Raw genomic sequence first — 11,371 nt, 5'->3', positions numbered from 1 at the left:
GATTTCAACGGGGCCTGAAGTGCAGGTTAAACACTGACCACCACAGTTTCGGCATGCTGCAAATGTTATAAGGGCGCTCAACAGTCAGTAAGACTTTGTCTCCCTCATGCTGTTGTCTCCACACCTCTCGTCTCGATTTCAAATATCAACTGTCCATAATATTGAACAGTGGCAGTTAAGCGGATGTCTCACATCTCAATACAGTTCATCAGCTTATACATGTGAGCATTTGATCGATTATAAAAATGCATTCAAACTATTTTTTGTGAATGTAAGAAGGCATACGCCTGAAAATGTTAACTGAAGTGATCACAAAAGTCATTAGAAATACTTTTATAAGAATTGTAAACTCTGTAGCGAACATGCTTCTATCAGAAAATAAAGTTCACGTTTAGAATGGTCAGTATTTCTCATATTTTGAGGCCAAACCGTTGATGTTTTCAGATACATTCAGTCTGTTAGTGCCAAACAGTACAAATGTCCTTTTAAATTACATAAAACCAACAGAAACACATGCTGGCGATGTAAAACAAATTGTGATAATTTATTAAAAAAAAAAAAAAAAAGAAGAAGTAGAAGAATCAGGGACTTTGACATAGATCTTATACTTCGTGATTGAGCATTCAAGGCCTGATAATTCTGTATACAAAACAGAATTCTTCATTTAAATAGAAGTGCTATCTAAATTGGGTATAAGATCTGAAAACAGCAATGAAATTATTATGTGTGTAAAAGTGTAATTGGTTAAGAAATTGAATGCAAGATGGAGTTTAGAGATTTACTAAAACTAAATAAAACGATGATACTGTATCTCACTGGGTTGCCTGACCTCTAAAGCCACATGAGCCTCTCTAGTCTCTGTAGCTCCTGGTAGCGTTCACAACATGTAAATAAAGGAACTCTTGTCTTCCAATTCAGGGAGACAAATAAGTTGCCTGACTAATTTGTTTCTTGATTTAATCAACTAAATAGGTGTCATATTCTATGTCACCTTGTATCTCACTTTTGTATTCAGGTGATTTAATTTAAACCCAAGAATGCTAACAATAGATAAACCCCCAAAATCTCAGAGTAAAATCCATCCATCGACAGCTTTAGTTGTAGTCTGGAGGCGGCTGGAGATAATTCCAGTGGGTGAATGGGTACGAACGTCGCAGTCCAAAAACACACAAAGACAGACACGCACACACTCACCCCTATAGGCAATTTAGAGGGAATAACAACTCTCATTCTGAACACAAATTTTATTTGGCGGTATGAGACGAGAGGGCTGCACGGTGGTGGAGTGGTCAGCGTTCTCCCTTCACAGCGAGTGTATCTACAGGTCCGGCGGTTGGGGGCCTATCCTGTGTCTCATACAGTCTATTTCTACTCATATAGACGTTATTGTCTTTGTCGCTGTGAAAGATTGGTGACCTGTTTGGGGAGAACTGAACCTACTAGTAAAACACAGACACCTGGAATTTATGCCAGTCCAGAGGATTGATGGCAAAAAGTGTTTTTAATAGTTGGAGATATCTGTGCTCGTTTATTATAGTTGTATTACAGCATATAGTCCAGAAGATGGCAGTATGAGCACAAGTAAATCTTGTAATGAGGCAAAGTCATGGCACATACTACAGGGAGATTATATTTGGGATAAAAACGGGCATGGGGGCAAGATTAAAAGAAGTTGTTTTTTCTTAGTTTTCTATGACAATAACTCAACGTCAACCAGATGAATATTTTGCTGAACTTTACCTCGAGTTAAGATTTGTTACGGGAACCAACAAAACAGTTAGGGACGATCGAGTGGAAAGAAATATCTAACAAACTAAAGACAAATAATCTATTAGACTCGATGAAAGACGTTCCTTCCAGGCAGAGAAGCGCTTGATCAAACTGAGATGCGCAGAGTAGCAGGGTTTTATCTTTAATAATTCTATATTTTAAACATTTGTCCAAAAAGCGCCCAGTGTAAGAAAGAAAGGGAGCGCACGCTGTATTGTTTGTCATCGTTTTAAGGCAATTAATTAAAAGGTTAACCTGATTGGGTAGAAAGTGAAAGGGGGAGAGGGGGAGAAAGGGAGGGGGAGTCTCCGTCCCAATAGGCGAATCCTTTTTAATAACCCGCCTCGAGATAATGATGTAAAAAGACGGGAGCGTCTTGTGCGTAACGCGAATCGTCCTGAAGATCCGGTGAAGGTGAATCAGACACAGAAAGAGAGAGGGAGAGAGGGAGATAGAGAGAGGCGGGAGAGAGAGGCACTTATTACACGAGTCCCCTCCTCGTCTCTACACCTCAGCTGACAAGTGGAGGAAGCGCGCAACTTCACCGCTGTCACACAACAAAAGTCGCAAAGGAAGAAACTTACAGAGAGCCGTCAAAGAGTTTCCAGACGCGACCATAGCCTGCAACCACGCGGACCCCACCAGGCTATGGACCGGAGGATGAACTTGAACAGCAGTGCAGGGGACATTTTTCACAAAACTCTGAGCGCTGTGTCAACGAAAAAAATGGACCCTTTCAGATCGGCCGGCATCGAACTACCAGCCAGAGAACGCCAGTCACCGATCAGTTGCTTTGACCAGCCCGACCCCGACCAGATTCAGCCGGGAGGACTGGCTGGGGGTCGAGGGGGGGCGTTGGGTCTGCCGACCGGATCTTTGTGTGTGAAGTACGGGGAGAGCGCCAACAGGACCTCGGCGGCCGAGAGCAGCGGCGGGGAGCAGAGCCCCGACGACGACAGTGACGACAGGTGTGACATGGTCCTGCTGACTGATGGGAGGACCGTGAGCACGGGGAAAGGTGAAGGAGGTAAGAAAAGCAAAGAGCAAAAAATACTGAGGCTAAACATCAATGCCAGAGAAAGACGACGGATGCACGATCTGAACGACGCGCTGGACGAGCTCCGGGCGGTCATCCCTTACGCGCACAGCCCGTCCGTGCGGAAACTCTCCAAAATTGCCACTTTGCTGCTCGCCAAAAACTTCATCCTCATGCAGGCGCAGGCTCTGGAGGAGATGAGGAGGCTAGTGGCGTATCTCAACCAGGGCCAAGCCATCTCTGCAGCCTCGATACCCGCCACCACTGCCCTGGCGACCCCCGGCTTGGGCGCTTACGAGCAGCCGCCCGGTTACCCGTTCCCCACCGGAGTGGCTGGTTCCTCCTGCCCCGATAAATGTGCCCTGTTCAACAACGGCAGCTCCAGCCTCTGCAAACATTGCACTGACAAGCCTTAACTCCGCCTGACAAAGACTCCGAGAAGCACACGAGAGAACATTTTTAAGGACACTTTTGGGATGGAAAAAAAAAAAAAAATCTGCGAAGCTACTGTTTGTTGAAGTCAGTAGGCTAGAGACAAAAAAAAAAAAAAAAAGTAAAGCCGACGAATACTTTTATAATATTTACAAAATGCATTAAAACGCGCTTTTTTGTTGAAACAATACTTGATTGTGTATATAAATCATACTTTAAGTGCTGGTGTGAATGGCAATGATGACCAAACAGACGTACAGTTAGGCCTGTGAGAGTGGCTGCAAGTGTTGAGTGAATTGTTGATGACTTTACTCTGTGATGGACCCTTTTGGAGATTTGGGTGACCTGACAACCTGCGAAGTTTTCACTTGACTATATGGACACCTGCACGGAGCATTAGTCCAGCTCCACTTTCTGCTGCTTTCTTCTTCATTTGTATTGCTTTTCTTTTCTTTTCACTCACCTCAGAGATTTTTTTGGTTCATGAACTTTTCTATTGAGCACCTGGAATGTCACGAACAAGGAAAGTTCACCTAAATAGACGCCAACTTCTGTGGTTTATTCAGTCTGATTTTTATGTGCTGATCCAGACACTTGTTAATAGTTGCGCACGCCTAACACAATTCATTTTGGGGGCACTGTGAGATAATAAAACTCCAGAAAAGCTTAGAAAACCTGAATCCAGCTTCATCAGGTCTCTCGGTGTGTCTTTGTAATTTATTAATTTGGATATTTATAATTGATACTTTTGCTTGCATTGCACATTGTCGTCCTTTTTTTTCCTCAGTTGCTGTAATTCTAAAATAATTCGAGGTCTTCAGATCGCGTTGTCAGGTCATGGCTGTTGATTATTGTAGATACATTAGTTATTATATGAGCAAAGGGGGCCGTTTGTATGTATTCCAGTGTTGAAAAGCTTTATTAAAATATTTTGAACAACAGAAAAAATATTTCTGATTTTTTTTATATATATATTTTTGAAGTGGAGTTGAAGTGGTAGTAAAATTGACTAACTTTTAACTTAATATTTATTCAAACAAGAATTAGGTTTTTATTGAAACGTTTCCACGTGTTTGGTACTATGTAAGGGGTGACAGTGGACCCCTGTTTTAATCTCTGGAAGCCAAAGTACAGGAAAAGACAACATCCAGTAAATTTCTGCTCCATCAGTACCGATTTGAGCTTTAAATCTATGGAGGCCAGACGAGGTGGTCCCACACAGCCTGAGGGGCAACATTAACATGTTGATGCCCCACGAGAAAAAAACAAAACAAAAAAACAAAAAACAAACCCTCTGGTGACCTTTATTGTTATTATTTCTATACAGTATGCAATAATATGATAATTCAAAAACAAGCGTGTGGGTAAACTGTCGACTGTAATACCTGGCTTCTGCTAATGAAACACATCGTTAAGGCAATTACACCTGCAGAATGTGATTAAGAAATGTAATTACGACACCGCTCATCGCCGCAATTTGGTGTCTTTAATCACAACGCAGCAATCAGCTGATCTAAGACCGACTCACCCTTTGCAACCCCTCGTTTTAGTGTCTACACTAAAAAAGAAAAAAAAAGACTTACATTCCTACAAATATCTTACTGCATGAGCCATCTTTAAGGAGCACACTCCGCAACATTTACAGAAGTGAAATTGGATTTCCATTTAGATATAATGAGACCGCAAAACATAAGTCACAATATTGTTAATTACTCAGGAAGCCAATTTATGAATTTTTATTTATTTTTTCTGTTCAACTAATCCAAATCTACATTTGATTTCTGCAATGGTACGAAATCTGAGTACTTCCAAATGTGGACGTGTGTGTTCTGAAGATTTCAGCACCATGGACAGAGGCCACGTATTGCGAAGAGCCACCTCATCTTTTCTGCGCATTAACATTCATTTTTAACTCTGATGAGACTAAGATGCTTGATAGGAGTAGGAAAACTGGAGTATAATTAGTTTGTTAGTTTTTTTGTGTGTTTTTTTTAACAATGTCAGTGGAAAAGAGCAATGCATATTTTCCTTGCACATGCACACTAAGCATAACTTCTAAGAGCACTTAGATTTAAAGCTAAAATGTGTGGGGTTTTCTTTTAGATGTATTTAATCAGGATTTAGAAACATTAGCTGCTGAATAAATATATCAGAGATTTGAGAACAGATCTTTTATCCGAATATAATAATTTCACAGCACTGAAAAGACTTGAAGCTTTTACAGCTGTTAAGAAAATAACTTTTTTAATATGATTCTATATACTGAATAATTGTTCTTGTAATTCCAGATAAAACACTTTATATTTATCTATTTTTGCACATAAAAGTGAACAACACTTAACTGTGTTTGTTCTCAGTTTACAATTTTTGCCAGTCTCCGATCTCAGCTTTGTGTCTATATGATAAGCCATTCCGACAACAGGGTCATTACAGTGTCCAATTTAATCCCATCACACTCTTGAATGCCTTGAGTCTTCACAGAACAGCCCTTAATCAAGAATGGAAATAATCAGGAGACATCAAAAACAGCTTGGGTATAAAAATCTGCTCTGCAACTGCGTTTAAGGGACTAATACTGGTTATTTCAGCTTGAAACAGAGAGATGCAGTTAATTTTCTCTCTCCTGCTGTTCAAAACGGAGAGTTCACAAAAAACATTAATTATGCAATATGCATTAATGCACAAATGACTGGAGCATTTAACCCATACTAATATTCACATTAGCCCAGAAGAGGAAATTCCCCAGGGGTGAGACAAAGCCATATGTGTGTGGAAAACAGAACACAGTATCCGAGGGAAAACAGAAAACAGCAGAGAAATATTAGAGCCCAGGCAGAGAGAATTTTACAACTGCCACAGGGCGCATCATGTTTAAGCAAAGTAAGACGATCAAAATCAAATGGCATCACATTCAGCATGTAGGGGGGCTGCTGGACACTTGGTGGTATTTCAGTCTTTTTTGCAAGCTGGTGATATGTCAGGTACACACAAATGTTTCTGAAATGTAACTTTAGACTGAGCAGTGACAGAGCCCTGAGAAGTCCAGTAAAAGCAACAACACAAAAAAAAACAACAAAGAGGCTCAACCTTTTTTTTTTTTTTAACCTCGTGGCCACTAGTCATAGGAGCGAACATCGTTTTTATTCATGAGTCTAATAAAGCTGAATCTGTCTTAAAAGCGTTTACAGCCAGATTCAGGGCTCATGAATAAAAGTGGAAGATAAAAAACACCCCTTTCATAAACCATAAAATGTCCAATTTACCATATCAAGGGCCAGCAGGGCGCTTATTCATAACGCGGATGTGATGTATGCTAAGGATGATAAACATTAAAGTCAAAATATACATAAGCACAGTGAATTGAAATGTCCTGTTCATATCACAGGCAAAACTCTGGCAGTGGATCCATCCCTGCTGTGTCATACATTGTGCATAAAGATATATGTGCTGCACAGGCTCAGGCACCAAATCACCTGCTGGGTGGTAATTCATTTTTGTCAGGCCATTGATAGCAACACATAATGTTGTCTTTGTGTTGTGCACACACTCAGTGCAGGCTAATAAAACTGCAACCAACTGAAGAGGTCATCAGAAGTGACGTTAAACATACAACTGTTAACTTTTTGACAGTTTAATCTCAAGCAGTACTATAGAGTTGACATGTAAACAAAGTCAAAGTACTTTTTACCTGCATTAGGTCAGTTTTCTTTAAGCTGCCTGAGAGTTTTTTATTCTCTTTGACAATATTTGAGCCGATTTTCACCAGTACGCTCTGTGGTAACACTTGCTCAATCCTCCAATAGAACTTTTAAATCTACATGTAAAATACGTTTTTCATTTCAAGTCAGAACAGCCAATTAAAAGCAGCCAAGTGATTACAGTATTTATAATAAGGTTATTTTATTGAAGTGGAAGAGTTTACAACCTGGTGCCGATGCTGTTTGAGGAAAGAAAATCAATCTCTCCTTTATCAAAGTTGTCTTGAAAAAAAAAAAACCCGACAAGAAAACCTTTGGCAGATTTTACTAGATGAAATGATTTTCCAAATTTTCTATATTCAAACTTGATGCTTGAAGCAACTGTTTTTTACTTATTCCCCATACTTTTGTTCTATTTAAATGATGAACAATACCCACATAAAATAATCTATTTAGACACGAATGACTAAGCTGTGAAAATCAGTAAGCTTTTATGAAAAGAAACTTTCTCTTTAATTTTTTTGTTGAATTGAGAAAAAAATGTATAATCTTGTTGTGGTGTTGTCTTTCTGTGCAGGTTATCAAATCCACAATGAAAAACAATGCACTTTGGATTAATTTAGGGCAGTTTTTCTTAAAAAATAAAAAAATACACCTAATGATACTGCATGTACGCCTCAGACTGTAAGCTTTCCCATTTGCCAAACAAGCTCCTAATTTATTACATAGGGAATGTGTTTTTCTCTCTCTCTCTCTCTCTCTGAGGCAGCCAGGAGGTCAGGGAAACATATGGCAGCGTGTTTACCTCTGAAAGGTCTAACAGGATACAATAAATGACGTAGTAAAGTGTGATTATCTCCTCATCTGGAGTACAACTGTGGAGTGACATCTCTAATATTCCAACTGCCTCCATATTAATCAGATTAAGGTCCCAATCCCCTAATCCATGTTTACTTATGGACTCGTCTTTGTGCCGTAATCTGATGTTCTTTTATTACTCCGGGATTAAATTGTGTCATGGCAGAGCGCAGTAATTTGTGGTGGTGTTGTGGACAGCGCGGGCTCTGCTGAAAAACAACAATTCACTCTCAATCTGAACAGACAAAAACAGGTGCAATCATGTCAAGTATTTTCACTGTGCAAATATTCCAGCCAAATAGAATTATGAACGCTGTGACGAGACAATTTCTTTGTTCCAGTTCGTTTTATTTCTTATTTAAAGATTTCAAGTTAGATTTATTGGAAGATTTCTGATTTGCAGAATCAAATTCTGTCGAGAAGTCACTATACAATTGTTTGGTTTTTCATTAGATCACCAAATTTGCTCCAAAAATAACTTTAGTGTCGATACTCAATAGTTGCCTGGTAGTTGCAGCTTTCCGGAGTAGTGATGAACCTATTCTATTGACCCAATACAAAAACAAAGTGTAAGTCTCCGACTGAAGTGGATGTTTACGCACAGTGATCCAGGAACTGCTCTAGATCCTGCAAACAGGAAGTCCGACCTGCAACCACATCTGGACAGACGGATTAAAAAGGGTAATTAAAGTTAAAAACTACAGCTTCTAAATTTGTCTCGTCAGGATGTCTATATTGCTCAGTAAGGATTCATTTGTCTTCTTTGGAAGAGAGGATGAGAGCCCCGTTGTCGTGATCAATATGCAGATTTGACCACTCTCAGGGTTCATTAAAGTGAGGCTGAGTTGGGTTTCATCTTCTGTCCCTGATAGTCATTAACTCCAGCTTCCACGCTGACATAAAGACATAAAGATGACACAATAGCAGCGAAAATCACTCACCACTCATTCTGTGCATACACACTGCTTTGTTTCACTTGCATGCGCGCGCACACGCACCCACACACACACACACACACACACACACACACACACACACACACACACACACACACACACACACACACACACACACACACACACACACACACACACACACACACACACACACACACACACACACACACACACACACACACACACACACACAAACACACACACACACGCACACACACACACACACACAGATCACAAGACAAATGAAAGGCCTAACCAATAGTGAGGTGGGTAGAGCAATAAAGAAGCACAGCCTCAGTTCTGCGTTGTCATACTACTTATTTATGTGTTGCTCAACAACATTTCATTACCTGATTGCTGGACATGTTTCTGATTAGAATGTAATCTGAAGATTAAGATGTACTATGAGCAAGGTCAACTGTTTTGTAAACAAAAGCATAAAAAAAAAAGAGACATAAAAAAACGTCCAAACAGGGACAGGATCTGATGTCTGTTACTGAATGTTGATGAGCTTTCTACAAACACAAGAATTTATGAAGTGCAGTTGGGTCAAAAACATGGAAAGAAAAAAACCAACGATCTGCTTCCCTCTGTTGAAAATCTGTCATGTTACTAGAGCATGAAACCCCGCCGTTAGTGTAACACTTGCTTGGCTGATCTTCCTGATGTGCTGAGTGCTACTCGAGGCTTCAGTGTATCTGTCTGAGCAGAGGTCTTTAACAGCCATGAATGCCAAGCATGGGGGAGGCAGGCCAGGCCAAGCGTAACCATGGCGGCCCAATGTCCTTGGCTCCTTGGCGGCCTTCACCTCACACTCCCTGCACAGTGAATTTTATGGCTAATTTCCGGCAATTTATCCTGGCACTTTCAGAAGAGAGATTCCTGCGGGAATAATGTGCATAATTTGCATAAATCATCCTGATAGAATGCATATCAGCATGTAACCCCCCCTGTCTGATGCAGCAGCGTTTACTTTGTAATCAAAACTGACTCTTTTCCACTGGCAAATGCACAAGAGCCACGAGAAGGGGGTCTGAGTTTAGGTGAGTAATTACAAAGGAATGAAGCACACATAACAGAGACTCACACCAAAAGCGCTCAATAAAAATAACCACTTTTGAAAAAGAGAAAACATAAAATCAGATTGAATACTTAATAAGAGAATCATGCCAGTAAAAAACATTGTGAATCTCTTAATTTACTTGTTTTTAAACGATGGCACTGAAGCACAGAGGCTGAAATAGATTCATCTTCACTTCTCCAGTGTGACAGTTTAGCGGAAGCCCACACACAAAGCGCAACTAATACGGTTACCAGTATTTTCTCACAAATTCGGTCCTATTCTCCTCCATAACGTGCACTAAAAGGCAATTTCAACCAAACCCCAGAGTTTCACTCAGCCTCTTTGCGTGTACTGATTGTCGCAGTAGAGACACGTCGACCACAGTTTGGTCCACGGGCTAGTTTTCTAAGGCTCCTTCTGTGTGGCCAACCAATTGTCTGAGGAGAAGAGACGGGGGGTCAGCACAAGGCTTCCCCCTTGCTGTGATCTAATCTGACGTACAGTGAGAATGCACATATTCTCTTGGACTGCCTTCATTACAATAATCAGCCGCGGTCAAATCGACTTTGTTGGTCGAGGAGGTGTGAGATGAAACAGAGAAATGGAGCACAATAGAAATACAAGGTTTGGGATTTCACTGCATGTGGAGACAAAAGACATGTGGCCTGATGGAAATGCTATACAGCACATGGGCTACATAAATGCTAGTAGGTTAACTAATCGGAGCAGACACTCAGCCAAAACATCGCCACATCGGGAAAGAGCACGGCACTCGTTACAAGCATTAGATTGTGTGAGTGACAGTAAAGAAGTGGAAGTGTGTGTATGTGTGTGTGTGTGTATTTTAGAGAAGCGGCCATCATTGTAGCGTGCTGCCACACTACCAGGTTCTTCCACTGGACTTCATCCCAGAGTCTCAACATCTCAGATGGTATCACTGGTGACAACAGGACAGTCGTCCGCTGGGTGGATGTTAATCACAATAATACAGGGCAGGCTAATCACGACTCACTGATCAAGCGCTTAATGACATGCCTGCCGTACCCACTGTAACCAGCCTTCTGCAGAGGGATTCACACACCAAGACTAGCCATTTCGTGGGGGCAGGAGAAGGAGGAGGATGGTGGTTATGAGGCTGGTGCACAGCCATCCAGGCAATAATTACTCGATGACTGTGGTCACATTAGGGATCAGTCAAAGCAGATTAATTTCGACTGATAGCATTGGTCCCTCCTAAATGCAGATTTTCTTAATAAGAGTGAAATTGTGTCGCTGAGAGGGTTAGGGACTGTGAGGTTTGCTGTATGGGGGATACTCCAATTACTTATCAGGAGAGACTGTGTCTTCTCCATTGCATGAATCAAACTGTACTTCAGGATGTCAACTCAAAATTAGCACACAAATGTGCTTTCAAGGTGCTCCGTCTTGTGTGTGTGTGTTTATATGCAGTAACCATTTGCACATGCACAAATGAGGCCGCGTGTGTGGTACGGGTAGGCCTTTCAGTAAATACCAAGAGACCCCAAGAATTATCCAGAGCAGAGAGGACAGCATCTGT

General features: G+C 41.0%; 1 protein-coding gene across 1 annotated transcript; it reads left to right on the top strand.

Annotated features, from left to right (window-relative positions):
* Positions 1-2,161: 2,161 nt before the first annotated feature.
* On the top strand, positions 2,162-4,166 carry bhlhe22 (basic helix-loop-helix family, member e22). Its single transcript, XM_080489599.1, has one exon. It carries the CDS (start codon positions 2,419-2,421, stop codon positions 3,220-3,222), a length of 804 nt encoding a protein of 267 aa, XP_080345725.1. The 5' UTR covers positions 2,162-2,418; the 3' UTR covers positions 3,223-4,166.
* Positions 4,167-11,371: the final 7,205 nt, after the last annotated feature.

The sequence above is a fragment of the Lipophrys pholis genome (genome assembly GCF_963383615.2).
Source record: "Lipophrys pholis genome assembly, chromosome: 20".
Classification (NCBI taxonomy): Eukaryota; Metazoa; Chordata; class Actinopteri; order Blenniiformes; family Blenniidae; genus Lipophrys; species Lipophrys pholis.
This window is presented reverse-complemented; position numbering and strand designations above follow the sequence as displayed.

Bases quoted from the DNA above. Each gene is read 5' to 3' on its own strand.
- bhlhe22 (XM_080489599.1), top strand. From the start codon at position 2,419: ATGGACCGGAGGATGAACTTGAACAGCAGTGCAGGGGACATTTTTCAC.